Consider the following 26,656-nt stretch of genomic DNA (forward strand, 5'->3'; position numbering starts at 1 on the left):
AGGAACTGTGCAATGAGAAACAGAAAAGAAAAAGGAAAGAGCACAAGTTGCAAAACTGGGGTCTTTTTTCATTGCCACTCCTAACTCCCAATGGCCAGTCCTACAAGAGCGCAACATTGCGCTAGGTGGGATGATGATGACCTCTGGTTGAACACACATTCCTCGCTTCCCAGTTGCCTGATCCAAAGTGCTGCCATTTCCGTTGATAGATCGGGTCAGATATTTGGAGTGTGCGGGTGCTTGGTTTGCTCTCACAATGGTTAAATTCTTACTTCTAAATGGGCTTATTCAGTTAAAGCAGCAGCTGGTGCGATTTCAAGAAGAAAATAAACATTTCCTTCAAATATTTTGATTGGCAGCCCGACAAGCAAAATATTCGCCCTCCCAATTGCTGGAGCCCTCAAGAAAGAAATACAGGAGCAGGCAAAAAAAGAAAAAAATCTAGAAATACAAGTTGGGCTGTAGTAAATTTTTCAAAGGTGAAGCCATAAAAATCTGTGGTTTTGTGTGTATTTTAAAAGAAAAAGAAGATTATTTGACTGTTGTATTTTGCTCACAGTTTAGCTATGTGTTAGGGGGAAAGCATTGTCAGATCCAGATGCAGATGGAGTGAAAAGGTGAGAGAAAGTAACAGTTAAAAACCTTTTAATTCCACTTTATGATGAAGGCTGGCCCTACCATGAAGCAGAGTGAGTTGGTAATGTCAGGCAAATTGATCTGAGGCACCAGAGAAAGTTCAGATGGATGAATGGATAGATAGATAGATAGATAGAGGGATAAGGATGGAGATGGAGATTTAATGGAGTAACCATGCCTTCCTTGGCTGCATTTGCACTATAGAAATAATTCAGTTTGACATCACTTTAACTTCCTTGGTTCAGTGCTATGGATTTCTGAGTTTTGAAACCCCTGGTCTTGATAAGTTATTTTTAAATGAAAGTTTGAAAGAACAAATGAAGGGGCCATGCAGCCATACTGGGTAGCCATACTCTTTTACCATGGATACCATTTTTGGCCTCATCTTGTCACATATGACTCTGGCACATGCATTAATATGTGTGCACAGAGCCCCTTCATGAACCTCAAAGATAATAATCTATAAAAATCAAGCTGCCCAATTAATAATCAATGGAAATAAGACCAAGGAATTCAATATTAGCAAGGAACGAGACAAGGCTGTCCCTTGTCTCCATTATTGTTTATCATGGTGACAGAAATATTACTAAATGCTATAAGGAATAATGAAGATATAAAAGGCAACAAAATAAGGGGACAAGAAAAGAAATTACTAGCCTTTGCAGATGATATGGTGGCAATAGTAGAGGATCTCTCTACAGGAGCGGAACACCTAATGAGAGAATTTAAAGAATTTGGAGAATATGCAGGAATGAAAACAAATAGAAACAAAATTTGGATATTAACTAAAAATTTGGGGGGAAAGGAAGAGGAATTAATGATTTAAAAATTGGTTGTAAAATAGCAAATAAAATCAAATATTTAGGCATCTGGCTTATCAATAATAACTCAGATCTTTTTGAGAATAATTATTAAAAAAAGTATGAAGGAGCTGCAAAAAGATCTAATAAAGTTGAACAAACTTAATCTTTCAATTTTAGGAAGAATATCACTTATAAAGATGTCTTACCTTCCAAAAATATTATTTTTGTTGTCCAATCTCCCAATTCTGTGCAAAGAAGATTTCATAACACAATGTACAAAAGATATGAAACAATTCATCTGGAAGAGAGGAAGACCAAGAATTAAATAGGAAGTGCTAAAGGGTATTAAAAAAAGAGGTAGATATGCTGTGCCGGATTTAAAATTATACACATGGGCTTGTAATCTCTCATGGATACAGGAATGGATAAAATTGGAAAGTAACAAAATATTAAACTGGGAAGGGTATGGACTTAAACATGGTTGGCATGCTTACTCGTCATATGATCGCCAGAGAGAGGACAAAACACACATCCGGTAAGGAAGGCATTAATGGAGACATGGATAAAAATTTTAAAAATATTCTATAATAAAATTCCAATTTGGACTTCTACACAAGAAGCTTTTTTTGAGAAGCTGTCTGGAGAGCAAAAATGGCAGACATATAAAGATCTAGTAAAAACGGATATTAAAGGAGAGAAAGTACTAAAACAAAGAGAAGAATTAGCTAAAGAAGGGAAACAACTTAATTGGTTTATTTACAAACAGATTAAAGGAAAATTTAAAGAAGATCTAAAGAATACTGGAATAGAAACAGAAGGTACTGAATTAGATGAAATTTGGTCGAAGAAAGATAAGAAGAAAATATCCAAAATTTACAAAATATTACTAAACAGGGACCTGGAAACTGAAACCATAAAGGAGAGCATGGTACGATGGGCACAAGATATAGGACATCCGATATCTTATGAATGGCAGAAAGCATGGACACAGGCCAACATATTTACAGCATCACAAGATTTGAAATTGAATTATATGAAAATAGTGAACAGATAGTACTTCACTCCTAGGAAACTGAAGACAATATATAAACTATCAGAGGATAAATGTTGGCGTTACAATCAAAATTCTGGTTCTTCATACCATTTGTGGTGGAACTGCATAAAAATTAAAAAAAATTGGGCAAAAGTCCATTTAAATATTTCAAAAATCTTAAAGATACAATATAGTATGCATCCAGAGCTCTACCTGTTGAATATAACATCATCCCTGAAAAAAGAAGATGAGAAGAAATATTGGAGACTTCTACTATATCTTATAACAGCAGCAAGAATAGTAATCGCAAAAAATTGGGGGGGAAATGAGGCACCAATGGTAGAAGAATGAATAATTAAACTACAAGAATTAAAGGAAATGGACAGGCTGACTTGTATGGTTAACAATAAATCTATGGACAGATTAAAAGAAGATTGTCTTCCAGTATTACAATACTGGGAAGAAAACTGGGGGATTAAGAGAGATTTAGTGATTTATTGATGTAGAAGAAAAGAATTGACTTAACAATTCGGAAGAAAAGATTTGAAAGGGAAGGAAATTAATCAAAGGGGAAAGCAAAGTTATTTGACTTTCAGAAATTGTACAGTTCATGATAAATAATAATAGATAAACAAAGTATATCATTTATACTTAACTGTTGGTATAGATATCTGTGTGGGATAAGAGCTGTAAGGGCCCAAAAAGCAAACAACGCTTGTGATATACTATGATAATCTATGGACTCTGAAAAGTTCATTTCTTGGTTCATACATCCCAGAATCTCTGAGAGAGGATGGCTGCCTGGACATGTAGCATATTCCAAGCTCTGCATAATCCTCATTGGCTCAGCACTCACCCCAGAATATACACACAAATATGCACATTGGGCTTCTCCTTACAGCCCTCCAACTCCTCGGCAGTGAGGTTTATTTATTTATTTTATTTATATTCTGCTTTTCTCCCATGTGGGACCGAAAGCGATACCTGTCCTGTTGTAAGACATCCACTCTTACATGTCCTTTTAATACATGAAAGGGCTTCTTTGAATTCTAAATACACACAGCTAACAGAAGAGTAGGAGCCAGCATGGTTTAGTGGTTTGGAAATTGAACTAGGACTCTGGGTTCAAATCCCCACTTGGCAGTGGAAGCCCACTGGGTAAGCAAGTCGCATTCTATCAGCCTTAGAGGAAGGCAAAAGCACACCCCCTCTGAACAAGAAGGTGATACGTTCACCTTAGGATTGTCATAGGTTGGAAATGAATTGAACGCATACAACAACGGCATCATCAACAACAGAAGGGTGTATGTGTATGTGTCATGCTTTGAAGTAAGTGTCCATGCTTTCCTTGGACTTACCAATTCAAGCTGCAGGGAGAACTGTGTGTTTCTGTGGTAGGTTCATATTAAAGTATATACAAGTATATACACACACACACACACACACACACACACACACACACACACATATATAGCTGCAGGGAGAATTGTATGTTTCCATGGCAGGTTCATATTAAAGTATATACAAGTTATATATATATATATATATATATATATATATATATATATGGATAGAATTTTGGGTGGATGGATATTGATAATTTATTTCTTATCCACTTCCCCCTGTGGATCAAGGTGGGAAACAACAACAATTAACAAACAACATCAGTTAAAACACATTCGTTACAATACACATGAGTTTAAATGGACAAATAAAATATACATGTATGAAAAGAGTCCACATTTAAAATTCATCACTTAAAATTCACAGTTTAAAAATCATCTGGATAAGCCTGCCGGAAGAGACTGGTCTTTCATGCTCTTTTAAAGTAAAAAAAAATGTGAAGTTGAAGGCTTTAATGGCTGGCATTTGTCGTTTTTTGTGGGGTTTTGTAGCTATGTAGCCATGTTCTAGAAGAGTTTATTCCTGACGTTTCGCTGGCATCTGTGGCTGGCATCTTCAGAGAATTAAGCTGAACCTTTTTTTATTATATCCTAGCTTTCTATTTGGAGAGAGTTTGCTTTCCTGGGAGAGCATACAAACATTCAACCTTCTCCCTCCCTCCCTCATACAAAACACACACACACACACACACACATACACAAACACAAACACACTAGATATCTGTAGCCTTGCTTGGCAGTAGCTGCACCATTTGCCTCTGTGGTTCACCTAAACTGACTGCGTTTGCTTGAGGCATCTGAGATGCTCGCCTTTGGAGTTGCCCTTGATGACTGGCTTCATGTAACTGATTCAAAATGCACAAGGGAAAACACGTAGTCCTTTCCTCCCAGGACGTTCCTCTGCCTCAGCTTTATCCTCGTCCTCATCACTTTGTAATTTTAAATGCCTAAAATATAACATTATGTGCTGTACAACAGAAATTAAAACAGACAGGTTTCCCGCCCACAAAATTTAATTAACAAAAGAACAAAAGCAACGCTGCAGCATGCAGGGAGTGAATTCTTATTCCAAGAATGAGTAACCTTCATGTTTTGAGCAGATTTTTTTTCCCCAAAAGTTGGGATAAAATCTATAAAGCTGCCTTGAACATGGGCAAGGAAAATTTGTATTTCAGGAAAATGTGTTCTGGATAACCAAACATCTGAATATTATACATCTTCATAAACAATCATCTGAATATTGTGAAGTTGAAGGCTTTCACGGCCGGCATCCATAATTTTTTGCGGGTTTTTTTGGGCTGTGAGGCCACGTTTTAGAAGAGTATATTCCTTTATTATACACAGATTAACATGCAAATAGCTTCCTCTCAACCAACAGTGTATATACCCCACTCTCTTCCATGCCACCATTCTCTGAAGATGCCAGCCACAGCTGCTGAAACATCAGGAATAAACTCTTCTAGAACATGGCCTCACAGCCCGAAAAATCCACAAAAAGAATATACATCTGAATATTATTTGACTATTGATAAACTAACACCTGTGTACTTTTAAAAATAGGTACGGTGCACTTTTTCAGCTATCTATCATCTATCTATCTGTTTATCTACCTATGTAATCTTTGTGTTATTGTGCGATATTGATGAGAGCATCCCGCTATGCTCCTGTCTTTTTTGCCTGTATGATAAAGCCCTGTGTCACCACCTGGTTATACTTTAGTAGAAAAGTGTTTGGTTTCTTAATCTATGTTATGATGGTAACTGATGGTCTTCTGGGTAAATGTATACAATAGTTTAGAAAAGTCTGAGACATTCTAACAGTGACTCACATCCTGCTTATCTTTGGATGTACTGAGCATTACAATTTGCTGTGCTTGATCTCATGGATTTGCTTGAAGGACTATCAAAACCAGAATTCTTTTCCTAACAGTAGCTGGCATGCTATAGTGGTTTGAGCATTGAACTATGACTCTGGAGACCTGGGTTCATTTCCCCATTCAGCCGTGAAAGCCCATTGGATGACCTTGGGCAACTCACACTCTCTCAGCCTCAAGGAATGTCAATGGCAAATCCCTCTGAAGAAACTTACCAAGAAAGCCCTGTGACTTGAAGACACACAACATGCACAGCTAGCCAGCTTCTCCACCCCATTGCACCACCCAGAGTTTAAAAACAGGGGCTCTAGTATTTGTTTCTTGCATGTGCCACACCTGCAGTGACTCTTCCTTGTTGTTAGTAGCCATTTCAACTTTTAAAAGTTTGTAACTCTTATGTAGTTATAACTAGCTGTTGCTGAACCCTTTGCAAGATGCTAACGAATACCATTAGTATTAATTTTTAAGTTAATTCTTAAGTTCCTAAGACAATATCAGTATTCAAGTTAATGATAGTGCCAAGGAACACCAAAGTCTATATGCCACCATCCTGCCTACTTTTTTTTCCATTGCAACATTAACAATTATGGCATTTTCATGGGAAATTAAGGTAAGATTGTGGCCTGGGAACTAAAACAAGGTGTACATCCCCAGTGTGTCCTTTCAAATGTTAAAACAGTCTTCCCCTCTGCCCCCCCAAAAAGGGAAGTTTGATTTTTACCCTTCCAAAGCCTAATTTTGCACCCCTTATCTGCCATGCCAAAATTGTCCATCCCTAGTATACACAATTGCAAAGGTCTGTGCTAATTCATTGGGAGCCAAAATAGTGTAGTGGTTTTGTTTGAGCATTGGACTATGACTCTGGAGACCAGGGTTCAAAGCTCCACTCGGCCGTGACCTTGGTGACCCTGGGCAAATCACACACTCTCAGCCTCAGAGGATGGCACAGGCAAATCTCCTCTGAAGAAACTTGTCAAGAAAACCCCATGATAGGTTTGCCTTAGGGTCGCATAAGTCAGAAATGACTTGAAGGCAAACAGTGCACGCACACATGCAAATTCGTGGCTTCTGGAGCAATCCTATTGCCTGTGCTATTTGCAGGGAATGGAAGGGCAGAGTAAGACCCACTTCCAAAGTCCTTCACTTTCCATGAAGGTGGGACAGAAGTTGAGGTGGTAGATATATTTTCCTTCCTACTGACCCTTCCTCCTGCTCTTCTAGTGCCAAGTAAACAAGGAGGCTTAGGAATGTGTGAATGAATCCTCAACACCAGCTGGACATTTACGCCTGTTGAACTTTCCACAGGCATAACCGAGGACCTTGAGCCACATAAGTTGAGTCACATCATGGGCTGCCTTCTCCCCTATGGAGCAGCCTTTTACCAACATCCCTTCAGCTGCCAGCCTTTGGGCTGCATCCTTAAATAGGCTGGGCAAATCTGATCAGCCCCCTCCTTTCTTGTTGTTTCAAGGGGTTTGGAGGCAGAGAAACAAATGGCCTTTTCATTCTGTCAAGGTTTTTAATGACTGATTTCATTCTTCATGCTGACTCTTTGGCTGATGAATGTTTCTTGTTGGTTTGATAGTATGAAATTTTTAATGGCTCCTTTGCTATTTCGGTTTCTCCTTTGTGCGGGAGTTGCTGTCGGGAAAACAACTGTTCTTAAAGGTGGGATTTTTTTTAGGACCTAAATAAATAATAAAGCAAAAACTAGTCAGCCACAGCACAGGAGAGATAGGGGTTATTCGCACGTTTCGTTTTGCAACGTAGGTATGCGAAAAATCTCACTCATGCATTCCCACTTTGTTGTCCATGCTATTTTTCTTTATCAGAACCTCATCTGCACACATTCTGCCCTGTGAACAAAGATGAAGTTTATGATGCAGATGATTTGGTAACACGATCAAAACATGTAGAGTTTTATCCCAGGTCTATCTGCATCATTTATTCACACAGATGACAATGTGATTTTTTTCACGAAAACTAAAAAAACACACCCCGAGATCGATTATACTGGGTTTTACTGGAGGAGGTGATGGCAGCCTCCCCCAAAAAACACTTAATTGAATGCATTTAAAATTCATGTATTTCTGCCCCCCCTCCCCATTTTTAAAGAACTTTCTTTTATCAGAATAGCACCTGAAGCTGCTGTGTGTTCCCATTTGCATGTAACAGGAAGGAATTCATAGATGAGAGAGAGGTCTACCAATGGTATTTTGTGCAGCTCCCCCCCTTCCACATTGTTTTGTTTTGTAATTAGCACATTTACACGGCTGCTTTTACATTTGCAGGAGTGGCAATTGGCAAGTGTTGCAAGCTCAGACTCATAAAATTTAGCCTCTCCAAAAACTTTGGGAGTGCATTAGAGAGGAAAAGAAAGGGGAAATGTGCCCTGAGCACTTTGCTATTTATTTGAATTTGCTCTTTATGGAATATTATTTATGGCCACATGAAACATAATGAAGGAACGTAAGCCCTTCCTTTCGCTCTGCCGTATGCTGCCGAAGAGCAAATGGCGCCTGCCTGCTGTTTATTTCAAGATATCCATCTCTTGGAATTCTCATAGCCAGCATTGCCTAAGAGGAGGAGGAAGAAGAAGACGACGAAGAGGAGGAAGGGCAAAAGCGCAGACAAGCCAGCAGGCTCAGGATGTGAAGGGAGCATGAATGTGCTAAAATTGTTACACAGGATTAGGATAGGGGCAAGGTAGGAGGGCATAAAGTATATTATGTGCAATGAGGAAAGGGAAACAGAGTGGAAAATACTCCCACTCCAATGTTAGACAACAACAACAACAACAAAAAATTCAAGCCGGGGGGAATGTCATTAAAACCTAACATTCCTAACTAAATCAGTTTGCTTGGAGGCTGTGCAGTTCAGCTGAACCGTTTTGGTTCTTGCTATCTATTTTGCCTCCAAGAGACATTATTGTTAAAACATGGATAGCGCACAGCATATTTACAGTCATCCTTCTTATATCCAAGGGGTCATTTAGACATTGCTGTTTTTAGCAGAACGATGCAAATGAGCTCATTCATGTATTCCGGGTTGGTTGTTCACACTATCGATCCGCAGCTATGTGCATTTCTGGGAGTTTGGTTGTTCATGTGTGCCAGCACTCAAATAAACATGGAGTTGACAGTGTGAATGCAGTCAAAATGGCAGATCTATTTGGATCCAGTGATGCAATATCTTTTTTTTAAAAACTCAGGGGGAAAGTGGCATTGATTATCCCAGGTTAAGTAGGTACATTTGGGTTGCATGTGAACAACAAAAGTTCAATGTGGATTCATCCTGGATTATTTCCACGATCTGAATAGCACGCAAATGTTAGGGTTTGATAAAACTAAGATAGACATTGCTCAACACATTAAAGACATTGACTTTCAAATTCATATAAGCCAGTCAGTTTCATACCTTATATTTAAAGACAATAGAGGACTATTTGTACCTGCCAATTATTTGACAAACTTGAAAGGCCCTACATTTAGAAGAGCCTTTTTATGCTAGCTAGATTAAATGTCACCCTCCACATTTGCAGCTTTGACCTTGGCATATTTGATTATTCACTGATTTGATTAATATGTTCTCATTGGAAATTTCTTGGTCCTCCAGTGCATCTCTATGTCAATGTCTGCCAGAAGTCACACTAGAGGACCTAGTAATTCCTAGAGAGAAGACTTTTCAGGGCATTTATAGGTCCTCCGCTATGGTCAGCTCCCAGAAGATGTTGACTCCAGAGTTGTGCTAGAGGACCTAGAGATTCCTAGAGAGGTGTTCTCTCAGGTTAAAAAAATAGTGGTTTTATATTTGCGGTTTTCTCACTTTGATGGGAAGCCTGCACACCTAACTGCAATGAATGTGGAAGACCCACTGTTTAACCTATATCATGGAGATGGGAACTATGTGGCTCTCTGAATGTAGCTGAATTGCAGCTCATACCATTCCTCATGCTGATTAAATGCTGATGATGAGTATATACTTACTACATGTACTCATGTATAAATCTAGAGATTTTAGTCAAAAACTGATCCAAAAAACCTGAGTCAACTTATCCTGTAAGTACTGTACTTTAAGTCATATATATAAACATCCCCTGGTGAAATGCAAGAGTATAGTCTGTCCTGGAAGCACTGACCCCCTCTACTCTCTCATCCATCCAGCCTTTAGTGTGTGCTAGAATTTTTGTAGGTTCTTTGGCATTGTTTTCCTTTCCTTCATCCTTTAGATCAGTGATTCCCAAACTCTGGCATTCTAGATGTTTTGGACTTTGGTTCCCAGAATCCCAGAACATTGGTCAAGATAGTTGACGCTTCTGGGAACTGAAGTCTAAAATATCTGGAAGACTAGAGTTTAGGAATCACTGCTTTAGATCCTTTGTTATATGCCCTTAAGTTTTACCCTTGACTTATCCACAGACCATATCAATATCCATAATTTTGGCCCCGACACCTGTCCTTCGACTTATATATGAGGTCAACTTATAGTCAAGTATATATGGTATGCGATATTCTTCTTCCACCCTTTAGTTGATTATCCCAGGTTAAGTAGGTTAAGTAATACTACACATCCTATAAATATAAAAGTAACTTAAAAGATAGGATCACAAATTGAATGACACCATCCTTTACCAATATATGAGTTCAGTTACACTTTCATTACAAGGAAAAGGAATGTCTTACAATAAACTAGATATTTCTAACCAGTTTCTTCCAAGCTGTATGTTTGGCTGCCCAAAAAAGTTCTAAAATCCGTATGCATATGATTCCAATGTAAGTATGCAATCTCCTCCAATGGTTTTCGCTTATTTCTTCCTGAGGTCTAGTGAAGAGCTCTGTTTTTTAGGGGTCCTGTTAGTGGAGAAGCTTGTAAGTAGGAGCAGCTGAATATACTGTGTTCAAAATTTATCGCCAAGATCTAAATTAAATATTAGTGCTAATTAGAGAAGCTACACTGCAATCGATGTAAATGGTGAGTTACAAGTCCTGTTCATTTTAATCCGTTTATTCATTTGGGACTAGCATTAAATTTGACACTAAATTAGAGAAGTCAGATCAGATTTAGGGCCTGAATCTGCACACCCAGAACCTGGAATATTACTTAATGGTAACATATTACTATTTCATTAATAATATATGTTACTTTTTGTTTTTTGTATTTTTAATTATTTAGTTTATTTAACAGCCAGTGTTGTGTAGTGATTTGAGTGTTGGACTATGACTCTAGAGATGAGGGTTGGAATCCCCACTTGGCCATGAAAAACCCCTGGAGAGCCTTTGGGCGAGTCACATGCTCTCAGCCTCAGAGAATGTCAATGGCAACCCCCCTCTGAAGAAATGTGTTAGAATGATAGTGTCACCATAAGTCAGAAATGCCTTGAAGGCACACAGCAACAACAATAATGATTTTATTTAAAAATAGAGACTGCATAAAAATGGTCAAAAAAATTCACAATGTCGTCTGCCCAATATCCAATGTTTTAGAAAGAGCAAGTAAATATTACTTATTATGATGTGTTTGTTTTTTTAAAGCTGCATCTGCACTGTGGAAATAATGCAGTTTGACACTGCTTTTACTGCCATGGCTCAATACTATGGAACTCTGGGATTTGTAGTTTTGTGAAATATTTAGCCTTATCTCAAGGCTAAATACTATCTTAGTGCAAGTACCATGTTACAGATAGCATCTTTACTTATAACTTGCTACTTTCAAGGAAGGTAAATGCTCTGACTCCATTTTGTGTTCAGCTTTTATGTGATCAACCTAAACACTTTGCCTAGTACTAATACAGTGGGCCCTTGGTATACATTGTGCTTTGATTCGTGGATACCAAAATCTGTGGATGGTCAAGTCCCATTAAATGCAATGGCATAGTAAATTGGTGTCTCTTATATAAAATGGCAAAATCAAGTCTTGCTTTTTAGAACTTATATATTTATTTAAATATTTTCAAGCCATGGATGGTTGAATCTGTGGATAAGAATTCCATGGATACAGAGGGCTGACGGTATGAAAGAGACCAGGATACTGGCTAAGAGACAACGGCTGCATCCGCACTGCAGAAATAATCTGGTTTAACATCACTTTAACAGCTGTGGTTCCATGCGATGGAATTCTAGGAAGTGAAACGGCACTTCCCAGGACTCCATTGCAAGGAACCATGACCATTAAAGCAATGTCAAACCGCATCATTTCTGCAGTACGGGTGCAGCCAATATCTCCTTGTACTTGAAATTCTTATTCAACTGGACAAACCATGGCATATTTTTCCAAAAAACTGGTAGAACACTTCTGGAACTGGGAGATGAGGGAGGAACCGTTTTGGGTTTGCTTTTTCCCTTTTGACTCAATGAAATACCATTACCCAGAAAACTAGAATCACATTTCCCCCCCCCTCTCTCTCTCTCTTTTTCAAAAGCTGTTGGAAACAAAAAAGAAAAACACTAATAGCATGACCTCCAGTAAGCAAGCTTTCAACTGTGTGTTTATCAGCTGGGTCCCCTGAGCCTCTCTGCACAAACAGACCACCCAGAGGAAGGCCTCAGAAGACCTTGCCTAGACTCCAGATTTCCCCGCTGTGTCTCTCTCTCTGTTTGTGTGCGCATATCGGTGCCAAAGCAGATGGACTGACTGGCTTGGGGACTCACTATCCGAGGGCTGTGCTGACGATTTACTACACAGCCCCAGAGAAGAGCTAAACAATTTTATTTCCGTGTTTATAGCCCTCCTTTGGTGGAAAACTAGAATAGAAACAAGCTTATTGCTCATACACACACCCACACACTGTACCAGCCAAGAGGTGTTTATGCTTCGATAAACATACCGATAGAGGCAGAATATATAAAAAAATAATTTTGAGGAACTTGCAGCTCCCAGAATTCCTTAGCCACCATGGTTGTCATCATGGCTGATTACACAAATGCTTCATTGGTAGTGATGCCCCAAATCACTATCAAAACTCTCAGCAAAGTTTGTCTCTGATGCAAAAAAATTATGAGCTTTCCAAATTCATGGATGACTAGCCAGCCATTGCAGTGTCTGTGTCTGTTTCCCTGGTTCAATATGGCTTTGTATTGGAGAGTGGAGCTCTGAGGTCGATGTTGGGCACATACACACTGTAGAAATAATGCCATCTGACACCATTTTATCTCCATCTAACAGAATCCTGGGATTTGTACTTTTCTAAAGCACCAGCAGAGGAGGCTTGTAAAACTACAAATATCAAGATTACATAGAATGGAGCTACAGCACTTAAAGGGGTATCAAACAGCATTATTTCTACAGTCTACATGCACTCATTGCTTAAGCGATGGTGTATCTGAAACTAAGGGCTTACACAGAAACTGGAGGTTCCCAATTCCCAGCAAGGCACTGATCCATGCATGAATATTTCCCTCCTATCTGGTCTTTTTATCAGATGGTCCTGAAGCTCCAGCTTGTCATGTGTGGCCTTGGGTGGCAAGGGAGAAGGGTCCAAGAGCTAGCCAGGGACCCAGATAACTGGCAAGAAGATTTCCAGTCATGTGTCTCTTTGTAGATGTGTGGAATCCTCTCGGGTGTCTTGTTAACTGTGTTCATCCTCCCTGGTGATCTCAGACAACAGGGCTGGCAGCAAACTAGAAATTAAGTGAAATTTCCATGGGCAGTGGCAGTATACTTCTGAAGATCAAGCACTGGGAACAAAGAACAGAATAGCCGTTACTGTAATATGCTGCTTGTGAGCTTTCCAGAAGCATCTGTTTGGTAGTATTGGAAAAAGGATGCCAGTCAAGATGACTCTTTTACTAAATGCAACTGCTGTTGTGTGCCTTCAAGTTGTCTCTGAATTATGGCCACCCTAAAGTGATCTAATCACAGGGTGTTCCTGCCAAGATTTGTTCAGAAGAAGTTTGCCATAGTCTTCCTCTGAGGCTGAGAGAGTGTGACTTGCCAAAGCTAACCCAAGGAGTTTTCATAGATGGACAGGGATTCACATCTTGGTCTCCTGGTCCAGCATTCATGCCGCTGCATCACACTGGCTCTCCCTAATGCAGCAGGGGCCTTCTTATGTTCATTTCTGCTAAGAGAGCTTGTGAAGGTTTTGCTTTTAGACTACAGCTTTAGAATATTGCAGACTGGGGGACTCTGGAAGTTATAGCTGCCCAAAGACATTTTTCAAAGCTCTGCTTATTTACAGACTTCTTCGGTATTTGTTTAATTACTCCCTTTGTTTTTTATGATTATTTATGAACATAAACACCATCCCCTCATGGGGATGGCATGAACATAAGCACTACTCACACAGAAGATGGGGGTTTGCAGAAAACTTTTATATATTTATTTATGTAATTTTTATTGAAAGATTTAAAAATATACATATGACATAAATTGCATACTTATCACATTGAAAAAGTTGCACCAATGTTTAGAGGTTGAAATATATAAGTCAGTAGTAATATAACATACATAGCTTTCGAACAAATCACTATCTTAATTCCTCTACATTAATACTATTTCATCCAGTAACTTAAAATGTATCAAAAAGGATCATAGTCAATATTCCATTGTTGTTTTATATAATTAAGTACATTATTCCAGTCCTTTGAGATTTTCTTTGTGTTTTGTCTACACAAGATTTTCATCAGTTTATCAGCTTCAACCGCTTCAAACAGTTTTTTTTACCCAGGTGTTTTCGGCTGCTTCCAAGCTTGGGCCAGAGTCATTCTAGCTGTCAATATTAAGTAGAAAATCAGTCTACCATGTGTTTTTTTCTAGATCTTTTTCTATAATATTTAACAAGAATAATTCTGGAGTAAAATTTAAATTTATATTTAACATTTTAGAGATTTCCATATAGACCTATTTCCTGTATTTTTTAACTTCTACACATGACCACCATAAATGAAAAAAGGTTCCCTTTTCTTTACCGCATTTCCAACACCGATCAGAGTTCTTATTAGAGATTTTATGTAATTTTTCTGGAGTGATGTACTATCTAAAAAATACTTGATAGTAATTCTCCCTTATTGCTTGGCTAGCGGTATATCTCAGTCTGTTCTTCCAGGTGGTTTCCCATTGTTCAAAGACTATAGTACAGTACATCCAATATTTTAGACCATTGTACCATGTTATCTTTAACCACTTCTTTTTCCATTTTGTATTTTAACAAGATTTTGTACAGTTTACATAACAAAGATCCAGTACCCCTACTTAATAAAGAACTCAGTTCAGATTTATTAGTGTCTATCCCAATAGTTCTATTATCCAAATAATATCTTTGTTTTAACTGCCAATAAAGAAACCAACTACATTGTTGACCTTCTTGCCTAATCTGTTCTAAGGTTTTTAAACTAGCTTGATTCCCCTTTTTGAAAACTTTTTGCAGGGAGGGAAAACCTCCAAGAAGGGAAGAGAAGCCTTCAAACCACCCAGTGATAGCTAAGAAGAGAGCACAAGGACTATCATCCCTGCCATGTAGGAATATTCAGTTGAAGCACTCCTGACAGATAGCCATCCAACCTCGGTTTAAAAACCTACAGCAGACTCAATGAATCAATGCAACTTACATAAGTGTTGACTTACCAAGTCGCCACTGGATTTAGATCACTGAGAGGCAGTGTGGCGTATGACTCTTGTTGGCATACTGAGTTTTGGACCCAGCTTGGCCATGAAGCCCACTGGGTGACCTTGGACAAGTCACATGCTCTCAACCTCAAGGAAAAGTAATGGCAACCCTCCTCTCAACAAAGCTTGTCAGGAAAAACCCATGATAGGTTCACCTTAGGGTCGCCATAAGTTAGAAACGCAATTGCAACAGCTTTATTACTTGCACACAAGTTGACTCACGCCGTAAGCTATAGAGGCTAAAAGCTCCAGCTACAATAACGTATTTTCTCTCTACTTGTCTCCATCCTATTCTCCCCCACCCCAACTAGGCACATCAGAATTGAGTCCATTCCCTGATCCACGCCAGTACGACCGGCCTTTTTCTGCATTGCCAGGCCTCACTGAGACCAGGTTTTCAGACCCCAGGATGCATTACCCTAGTGCGATGTCGGCGGCCTTTCCATACACAGCTACACCTTCTGCTACGGGGATTGGCGGCATCAGCATGACCAGCATGCCCACCACCACACGGTTCCACCATACTTACCTTCCTCCACCATACCCCAGCTCCACCCAAAACCAGAGTGGAGCTTTCCAGACCAACCCTTCACCTTACCACTTGTACTATGGTACATCATCCGGGTCTTACCAATTCTCCATGGTGGCAGGAGGAGAGCGCTCACCAACAAGAATGCTTCCTTCTTGCCCAGGCGCATCAGCTGGAAACAACTTGATTAATCCCAGCCTCGCTAACCAGAACGACGGTGTTGAGGCTGATGGTAGCCACAGTAACTCACCTACAGCCATGACAACAACTGGGAGAATGGATGAAGCTGTCTGGAGACCATATTGAAAAGGGACAAGTGAACCAGGCACCTTCTGCTTTAACTGAATTTAAAAAGCCCAACCATGTCCTATGTTGGTTGTTAAAAGGAAGAGATCATCCAAAGAGCCACAGGCAACATTTTCCAACACGTATCACAAAGTGAAATTGCTCTTGTACAAAGTATAGGTAATTAAGTTAATTAAGTAAAGGCAGACAGGAGATGGGCTGGACCTTTTATACATTTCAAGACAAAAATTCCCTTCAGTCCTTGAGGTTCCCCTTAGCCAACGGTTTATTGTGTCCTGAATGTACATAGAATGGAAATGCTTTAATCCTTTGTAGCAATAATGGTTGTATGTGAAAAGCTTACCCAATCATCTCAGAGGCCATGAATTGTCTATATGAATGAACAAATGAATGAGGTACTTCACTCTCTAGATACCAGGGCTGGCGACAAACATATGTGAATCCAGGTCAAAATGAAGCCGAACCTGAACACCACTATTTTCTGCACCATACTCCTTTTACTCTTCAGTGGTGGCCTTACCAGGAGGCAATGTAAGGTCGTCACGTCAGGCTGCAAATTTTGGATGTCATTAAGTGTGATGGAGTAGAAATCTAACACACACATCTCCTACACTAGCCACATTCAAAGCTGAACACAGCTGCTACCTGCTTTCATGGGCCTTCTGCAAAATAAGAACAAAAATTGGGAAATGGTGACAGGCTAGTAGTTGCACTAAGATGCCACTGACCATGCTGGCTGGAGGTTCTGGGAGTTGTAGTCCAAAAAAATCAACTTAAAGTTAAAAATCTTTCCATGCATAAAATACATGAAAAGTCATGTATGAAAACAGGTACTGTTCCCTCTATCTTCTGGGGCACAGATTGCGGACTGGGCCCTGTTTTTCCTCCTGCTTCTGGTTCCAAAATCTATATTAAAAGACTGCACATTCATCTCCCCAGTTGCTGCTCCCCCAGGATCACTGAGCTAGTTCTCACTAAGGTGACAAAACTTTGTCACTTGTAAACCTGTGCTACTCCTCATTTTAAAAGAGGTTTGTAAAGCAAGGGCATTTATTATTATAAATGCACATTATTATTATTATTATTATTATTATTATTATAAATTGTTTATTTATATACCGCTTTTCCAGAGATCAAAGCGGTGTACAGCAGATAAAATTATGACCAAATGTCATGATACAATATAAAACAGTTAAAAATAATATTACAATATAACAATCGAATACAGTTATCTAAAAACAGCATAATTATATAAAATTAAAATCAGGAAATAAATACATAGCATAATCAATTGGGGAGTACTTTCACTACAAAGAGTTGGGAAGGTAAGCTTGTAGGAAGAGGTAGGTTATTAATGCCATTTTGAAGGCTTCCAGTGTCCCACTGAGGCGGATCTCTTCCGGAAGAGCATTCCAGAGAGTGAGCGCTATTGCTGTATAAGCTCTTTGATGGGTAATCACCAATCTTACCTTAGGGTGTTCGAGTAGTAATTTCCCTGTAGTTCTGAGAGTGCAGGGTGGATTATGCAGGGAGAGGCGTTCCCTCAAGTAGCCTGGGCCCAAGCCATTTAGGGCTTTAAAGGTAATAACCAACACTTTGTATTGGGACTGGAAGCGAATTGGCAGCCAGTGAAGAGATTTTAATACGGGAGTTATATGATCTGATCTAGCTGTTCCCGTGATCAATCTGGCTGCAGCGTTTTGAATCAGCTGAAGTTTCTGGACCTGATACAAAGGTAGCCCCATGTAGAGCACATTACAGAAATCCAAACGAAAGGTTACCAGTGCATGTACTACATTTTCTTGGTCCTTTCGGTCCAGACAGGGACACAGCTGGCATATCAGCCGAAGCTGGTACCAAGCACTCCTGGCCATCGCATCCACTTGAGATGATAACTGTAGAGGTGGATCCAGGAGTACTCCCAAGCTGCGAACTTTGTCCTTTAGGGGAAGTTTAACCCCGTCCAGGACAGGTTGACAAATTTCCCTGTCTGGATTCGGAGCACCTATCATGAGTACCTCTGTTTTCTCTGGATTCAGCCCAAGTTTGTTTTTCCTCATCCAGCCCATTACTGCCCCCAGGCAGGCGTCCAGAGGAGAGATGCCATCCTTAGTCACTGTATCAGTCGGAGACATGGAGAGATAGATCTGGGTGTCATCAGCATACTGATAACACCGAGCTCCATCACTCTGGATGATCTCTCCCAGCGGCTTCATGTAAATGTTAAATAGCATGGGGGACAGAATGGCGCCTTGAGGGACGCCCAATGTAAGCTCTCTTTTACGAGAGCAGCTGTCCCCCAGCCTTACCATCTGGAACCTCCCGAGAGATAGGCCTGGAACCACTGGAGCGCAGTGTCCCCGATACCCAGTTCTCTCAGGCGTTCCAGAAGGATACCATGGTCGATGGTATCGAAGGCCGCTGAGATGTCCAAGAGCACCAACAGGGTTATACTATCCCTGTCAGTGGCCAGACTGAGGTCATCGACTAAGGCAACCATGGCAGTCTCAACTCCATAACCCGTCCTGGTTTTGTTATAGGGCCCAATAGACTCCTCTTCTTCTTTCCTTGGTGCAGGCTAGGTATGACTTAGAATAGGAGTCTAGGATTTCCGGTATCCTCATCTCTCACACAGAAGCACATGCACCCCTATTGATAGGACATATTGGCTTCCGTTGCTAATATTTGCCTGAATTTTTTAGTAGAAGCAGTAATAATACTAATAATAGCCTCCACCAGTGTGATGCAGTGCATTTGTGTCAAAAAAGAAGGAAGGGAGGGAGGAAGCAAGGGGATTTCTCTGGGTCCTAAAACCATTTCTCTGTGCACATGGGACAAATTGTGACCTCTATGTTAAAAACACCTTATACAGTTGGCCCTATATGCTTGCGGCTTTTACTTTTGTGGATCTGATCATTGTGGATTTGATTAACGTGTTCTCTCTAGGAATCTCTAGGTTCTCCAGCATGACTCTATGGGCAACTTCAGGCGGAACTTGACCATAGAGTTGTGCTGGAAGAGCTAGAGATTCCTAGAAGATTATTGCATGCCAAAAAAAAGTGTCCTATCCCCGGTGGGCTACAGTCATGTTTCGGATTGCAAGTGGGCTTTATCACACTCAGAAACACTGCCACTGGGCACCTACAACTCGAATGCAGCCCAGGTCCCAGCCGCACTTAGCCAGACGATTTTCAAAGATGGGAGCTTCCCATCTTTGAAAATCGACCGGGCTGCATACAGGTTGTAGTTGCCCAGTGGTAGTGGTGGCGTTTTTGAGTGTGATAAAACCTGCTTGCCATCCAAAATGCGACTGTATCCTATTAGGGATAGGATGCGGTTTCTTTGGTGTGTGATAATCTCCCTAGAGAGAGCAGTTCTCTAAACATTTGTAGATCTTCCAATGTGACTCTGTGTCAGTGATACCCAGACTCTGGCCCTCCAGGTGTTTTGGACATCAGCTCCCAGAATTGTATCCCAATGGCCAAGATGACTGGGGCTTCTGGGAGCTGAAGTCCAAAACACCTGTCAGAACAGAAGCAGACACTGACCATAGGGTTGGAGGACCAGAGAAGTGTTCTCTCAGGTTTAAAAAAAATAGAATTTTTATTTGCAGTTTTTCCACTTTCCTGGAGGTCCTGTACCCCTAACTCTAGCCAATGTGGAAGGCCCACTGTAGTTGTCATTAATACACTATGGCATCTTAGTGAATCCCTGTATGATCATAACTCCTTTTCTGTGTTTACATCTGGTGTCAAAAAAGAAAAGAAACTCTTCTCAGCAGGATCTTGCTGCTGTTCATTTCTTGCTGCTTCTGTTTCAGTTTTCAGATTACTCTCAAAGCCAAAATCAAGAAAGTTTGGGGCAGCATGGTGTCTTCAATCTCAGTGCACACTTGTAAACTCTATTACAACCTGCACCAGCCCAACCCTTATACCTAATCATGCTCACGTGCGTGAAGAAAAGCGCATCTCTTTTATGCAAGTGGTCAAATGTTAGGATTGGGGTTTTTGTTTTTGCTTTGCACTATAATATGCTTCTTTTTTAAAAAAAAATAAAATAATGCACAATTGCTTGTACAGTTTTCAAAAATGTCTGGCTCCAGGAGTATTTAACAGGTTTGTTTTTTTAAAAAATCAACTTTTGTTTTTATTTGTTATAATAATATAATTCTTTTTTTTAAAAAAAGTTGCTGAAGGATCCCAGTCTTAAATAATGCTTAGAATTTGTGTATGGTAGGTGTTTATTTGTGTGTGTTTGTGTGTGTGTTTTAAAACAGAATGATAATTTGATTAGAAGTTAATTTTAAAAAAGGCTTGCATTCTGTAAATACGCTGTGTTTAACATGGCAAAGATGGATGGCTTGCTTTCTTTCCTTCTCTTTGTGTGTGTCTGTTTCTTTGTGTGTGTATGTGTGTTATAAAGGAGCTTTTTGATGATAAATATTTTAAAAGATGTTCATACTATTTAAAGGGTAAGGTGAGAGTCTGCACAATATTCCAACCCTATTTGGTGGTACATCTGTTTTGAAATGTAGCCCTCCCTCCTTCCCATTTTCTGTCTTTTACATGTAGCACTTGCAACCAACTGGGACGCAAATCAATACTAAATTCAGCTGTCCCAAAGCAAAGTTTGATGAAGACATGGAAAGCTTTTTCTGAATGTTTTAGGTAGGCTGATGTTGCCATGTCTTGCCCCTTCACCTGGGACACTCCCTTATGAATGCAAGACTGTGTCTGTAGTCTGCTACGTTCTACATTCACAATAGCAAAATGGCACATTGCTCAGTCAGCCATGCCTTGTGAGATGTTGAGAGTTCGTCTCAAAGGAGCCCTAGAAGATCCATCAACCTTGGATTTTCCCTTTGCCTGGAAGAAAAATAAAGCCCCATGCTCTTGGTCAAATAGACATGATTATATTGTTGGGTGTTACACATAATCATTTTAATGCCTTACCATGTGGAATAAATAAATGTATGGTTACCAATTAACGTGTTGCCTGTTGTCTGCTGAATCTTGCCCACTTCAGTAAATGGGGATATTTGCATGTACACAGAATTTATTATTATTATTATTAACCTTTATTTATAAAACGCTGTAAATTTACACAGCGCTGTACATACAATCTTTTTTAATTGGACGGTTCCCTGCCCTAAGGCTTACAATCTAAAAAGACACGACACAAAAGGAGAAGGGAGTGGTGGTGGGGAAGGGGATGAGGGCCAGCAGTTCTTCTCTACCTCCGAGGCCTGGATCAGGGGAGATGGACTGGAGGGAGGACATAGCAATACAGGAAATGATTCAATAAAACAGGCAACAAAGGAACATCAAATAGCAAGTGACAATTATGCAATGCCTGGGAACACTTCTCTGAACAGGATGGTCTTCAACTCCGTTTTGAAGGGTTAAAGAATGTGATTGGCTCTTGTTCGCGGGGGAAGAAGGTCCAGGTGAGGGACAGCGAGTGTAAGGGGGCGAATCCGAGATGCGGGCAGAGGAAATCCTGGGCTGGGACAGCAGACCTGACTACCGGAACGGAGGGCCTTGGTGGGAAGGTGAGGAGGAAAGAAGGTCTGATAAAGTAAGGAGGGCCGTCCATGGAGGGCTTTAAACCTCGACAGCAGGAGCTTTTACTGAATGTGGAAAGGGAGTGGGAGCCAGTGAAGGATGCCAAACACAGGAGAGATGTGGTCAGAGCGGTGGGCAGTTAGTGATAATGCATGCAGCTGAATGCTGGACAGAAATTAAAGGACGGAGGTGAGAAAGCCCAGCCAGGAGGACGTTACAGTAATCCAGTCGTGAGATCACTAGGGCATGGACCAGGATCTTGGCAGTAGAGGCGGAGAGATATGGTCGGATTTTGGCAATATTGTATAAAGAGAATCTACAAGCCTTGGCTGTGGTCTGGATCTGAGGGATACACGACAGAGAAGAATCAAAGATAAAACCAAGACTATCGGCTTGCTGGACTGGTTGAATAGAAATGTTGTCCACAGAGACAGAAAAGGAGTGTTGAAAGGTGGACTTAGGAGGAAAGACAAGAAGCTCCGTCTTGGGCATGTTGAGCTTCAAACGCCGATGGTGCATCCACTGCGAGACAGCTTTGAGGCAAGACAAAACTTGCTGTTCAAGCCTTGGAGAAAGGTCAGGGGTGGAAAGATACAACTGGATGTCATCGACATACAGATGACAAAAGAGCTAATGAGTTTTCCTAAGGATAGTGTGTAGAGAGAAAACAGAAGGGGACCCAGAACAGAGCCCTCCAACAGATAAGGGAACAGGAGATGAAGTCTGATCACCTGCAACCACTGCAAAAGATCTGTCTGACAAATAAGATCTAAACCAGTCAAGAACAGAGTCTGAGAACCCAAGGTCAGAGAGTATGTCAATTAGGAGACAGTGATCAACGGTGTCAAAGGCTGCAGACAAATCAAGAAGGATGAGAACAGAGTAAAGGCCATTAGCCTTGGCCAGTAAAAGGTCATTTGAGATCTTAGTGAGAGCTGTGTCTATGGAATGCCTTGGGCGGAAACCAGACTGAAAAGGATCGAGGATGGAGTTGGCTTCAAGAAACTCAAGACAGCGAGAATAAACAACCCGTTCCAAGACTTTAGAAAGAAAGGGAAGAAGAGAAATCGGACGATAGCTAGACAGTAGACTTCAATTTTCTCTTTCTCACCTCAGTTTTGCTAAAGAGGTGTATTGTCTGACAGCAACTTCTGCATCCACAATGCAGTGCACCAAGAATTTTGATGGGAGAGCAATTGCTTGAAAAATCCCGCATCAGCAGTTCCCAGAATCAATCAATCAATCACTTTGTGACATGTAGTCCAAAAAAGTAAATTTTTAAAGCTCCAGTGATTGTTTTTTGTGGCTATTTGGACATGTTCTAGAAGAGTTTCTTCTTGATGTTTTGCCAGCATTCTCTGAAGATGCCAGCCACAGATGCTGGCAAAATGTCAGGAATAAACTCTTGTAGAACATGGCCACATAGTCCAAAAAACCTACAAAAAAACTATGGATGCTAGCCATGGAAGCCTTTGACTTCACTCCAGTGGTTGGAAAGGAAATTAGGAACTCATGCATCTAATCGAAAAGATATTGCAGGTGGGAAGGAGATAGATAGTAAGGCTAATATTTAAACCACTGCTTATGTTCTTGATTCCTTGCTTGATGCTAGTGAATAAATATTACCCTCCGACTGTATGAAAGAAAACAGCTTTAAATCATTGCACAGTGGACCTTTGGTATCTGCTGGGATTTGGTTCCAAGAATCTCTGTGGATACACAAATCTGTGGATGCTCAAGTCAAGTCCCATTACATACAGTGGCATAGTAAAATGATGCCCCTTATGTAAAATAGCAAAACCAAGGTTTGCCTTTTGGAATTTATATCTTTTTGGAATTTTTCAAACCACGGATAAAGGATCTGTGGATATGGGGGGGGAGGGCTGTGTTTATTATTATTTTTATTCTGTGCTAGAACTGAGTTATGATTTCTTTTTATATGGAGGAGAAACACTGAACTAGGGGAGTTCCCACCTGCAATCTGAAAAGACCCAACACTCTCATTTACTAGTACTTCCATGAGATCTGGGCACATGTCTAGAGTCCAGCCTTTTAATTTTATATACAGTACAGGTGAAGAATGCTGCATTTCACAAAATATTGCTTGATTGCAACACCCGTCAGCCCTATTCAACATAGCTGATGGTGAAGTGTAATGGGAACTGCCATCCAAAAATGCTGGGGCAGGTCATGCCTGACACACAGTTTGCCTCTAAGTGCAATAGCAGAGCCTAGGTCAAATTTCTGTGTGCCTTTGAATGAAGCACATGCCCTAGAGAGATCAGTTAAAAACAAGTCAGAGTTCTTTCTGATGCTTAGCAATTATTTCGACCCTCCTTTTGCACACAGTTGCATGCCCTATAGCTGCATTTAGAAGAAACCACAAGAAACACTCAAAACGGGTGAGAATTTTGTTTCACAGCCTTGACTAACGGAAATATCTTTATGGTGTAGCCACACAGCACAGAGCAACCTTTTTATCACAGCTACTCAAAGAGGAAACAACCCCCCCCCACACACACACACACATACACACACACATATCAGGGTGTGACCATTATTTGTAGAAATTTCTATTCCAAATTGATCTGTGTTTCTTGGAGTTTAAGAGTGAAAGAAATCATTTGAGGAGAGGTGAGAATAACTTAGAAGGAGAGGGCTGAAGGTTCCCTTCCTAAACTGAAGGATGTTGGAGGCTTTCTCTGCAGTGCTAGCTGACCATGTTTGGTTTGCTTTCTTCCCAGCCTACCTTCTGTTTGATAGTATTTCACATAAGCATACTTTATTAATTAACTTCCAATATGTTGCTTTAACAAGCAAGATATGGCTAAGGGTTTGACTACCTGTGGTAGGTGACAGGTACATGTGAAGAGGATCTAGGAGTCTTAGTAGACCATAGTCTGAACATGAGCCAGTAATGTGATGCAGCAGCTAAGAAAGCCAATACAATTCTAGGCAGCATCAGTCTAGACACTGCATAGTGTCTAGATTGAGGGATGTAATAGTGCCACTTTTTTCTGCTTTGGTCAGACCTCATCTAGAATACTGTGTTCAGTTCTGGGCACCACATTTCAAGAGGGATGTTGAGAAGCTGGAGCGTGTCCAAAGGAGGTGAAAGTCTGGAAACCATGTTCTATAAAGAAAGAGGGAGCTGGGGATGTTTAGCGTGGTGAAGAGAAGGTTAAGAGGTGACATGACAGCCCTGTTTAAGTATTTGAAGCGATGTCGTATTGAGGCTGCTCCAGATAATGCTGCCTTCCCCTGGAATGACCCTCAATTTATCCATGGGTCAAAATCCACAAGTTTGACCCCAAAACCTGTCATTGACTTATACATGAGGTCAACATATACACGAATATATATGGTACCAAAAACAAACAAACCACCCTTTGGTTTCCTTAACAGTGGGCTCATCCATTTGACTGCAGTCAGTATAAATTCTGATGTCTGCATGAAAATAATTGTCAGCCAGCTGCAAGTATGAGTGTGCACACGTATAATAAATATTTTAAGCGATGTTGTGAACTTATAAAACTAACAGATTTTTGAAGGTGCCCAAGGCCAGCCATGTTCAAAGGCCTGAACATCCCCATCAATTCTATCACTCCAACATACTTTCCAGTATATTAGGCTTCATATTATTCTAGCTCCTGGGTGTTCAGTGAATACCACCTGTTTAGGAATGAAAGTGGTGTTCTGGTTTGAGTGTTGGATGATGACTCTGGAGACTGAGGTTCAGTTTCCAGCTCAGCCATGAAACCCACTCGGTGACGTTGTGCAAGTCACAGGCTCACAGCCTCAGAGGAGGGCAATGGCAAGCCTCATCTGAACTAATCTTGCCAAGAAAACCCCATGATAGGGTTGCCTTAGGGTTGCCATAAGTCAGAATGACTTGAAGGTACATAACAACAAACAAAGACTGAGATATGGAAAATTCATTGGGAAACTGCAGCATTGCATGTCATTCACATCCACCGACTAGGCTAGACTTTGAGCCTTGAGGGGGAATTATTTCTTTGACTTAATTCTTCAAATCAATCCCCTCTTTCTCTTTTTCGCCACAAAAAAAGTTTTCACAGGCTCTTCATTTATAGAGGAGTCAGCCTCTACCTTATTAAACTGCAGCTTTTTCCCTGACAGTGAATCATTTCAAGGCTGATTCTGGGAAGATGAAGGAACAGACTGTAAGGAGATCAGACCAACTTCTTTGGCATTGGCAAGGGCAAGTGAAGAGAACCTGAGGGGTCCATGTTCTGACAACAGTGATCTGGGAGAAAGGTGTTTTTCTGAACACAGAGAAAGATGCCTTGAGGGAAGCACTGCAATTATTTAGCATTACATGTGAAAATTAAACAGTCAGAGCCAGGGTTCCTCAAATTAAATTCTGGGGTGGGTTAGCCAGCTATTCTATAACCCAGAGCTGTGGTGGTGAAAGGGCACCCTTTGCACAGACCCACATCCCAGGTAGTCATAGTAACTTACTGGAAGCCTCAGCCTCCATCCGGCAAAATTATTCATCAGCCCCTTCCCATCCAACTTTTTTTACAGCGGCTTGGCTCTACAAACAGAAGCAGGGGATCCCTCCACCTTTATGTTTTCCATTGAGTGACCTTGGGAAAAGTCACATACTCTCAGACTAAGGAGAGGGCAATGACAAACCCCCTCTGAACAAAACTTGCCAAGAAAATCCTATGATGAGTTTGCCTCAGGGTCGTCATGCTTCAGAAATGGCTTGAAGGCACACAGCAACAACAAAGTGCTGGCTTTGTTGTAACTAACAACCATCAAGTTGGCTTTGACTTATGGCGACCCTATGAATGAGAGACCTCCAAGTCACCCTATCCTCAATAGCCCTGCTTAGATCTTCCAAATTCAGATCCATGGCTTCCATGATTGAGTCTATTTG

General features: G+C 40.6%; 1 protein-coding gene across 1 annotated transcript in view; it reads left to right on the forward strand.

Annotated features, from left to right (window-relative positions):
• RUNX3 (RUNX family transcription factor 3) overlaps positions 1-17,132 on the forward strand; it is a 105,382-nt gene extending 88,250 nt beyond the window's left edge. The window contains exon 5 of the mRNA XM_042440238.1: positions 15,663-17,132. Coding sequence (XP_042296172.1) covers positions 15,663-16,186 — 524 coding nt within the window. The 3' untranslated portion in view covers positions 16,187-17,132. The remainder of the gene's footprint in view (positions 1-15,662) is intronic.
• The last annotated feature ends 9,524 nt before the right edge of the window (positions 17,133-26,656 follow it).

Source organism: Sceloporus undulatus, chromosome 9 (genome assembly GCF_019175285.1).
Source record: "Sceloporus undulatus isolate JIND9_A2432 ecotype Alabama chromosome 9, SceUnd_v1.1, whole genome shotgun sequence".
In the NCBI taxonomy this organism is placed as follows: Eukaryota; Metazoa; Chordata; class Lepidosauria; order Squamata; family Phrynosomatidae; genus Sceloporus; species Sceloporus undulatus.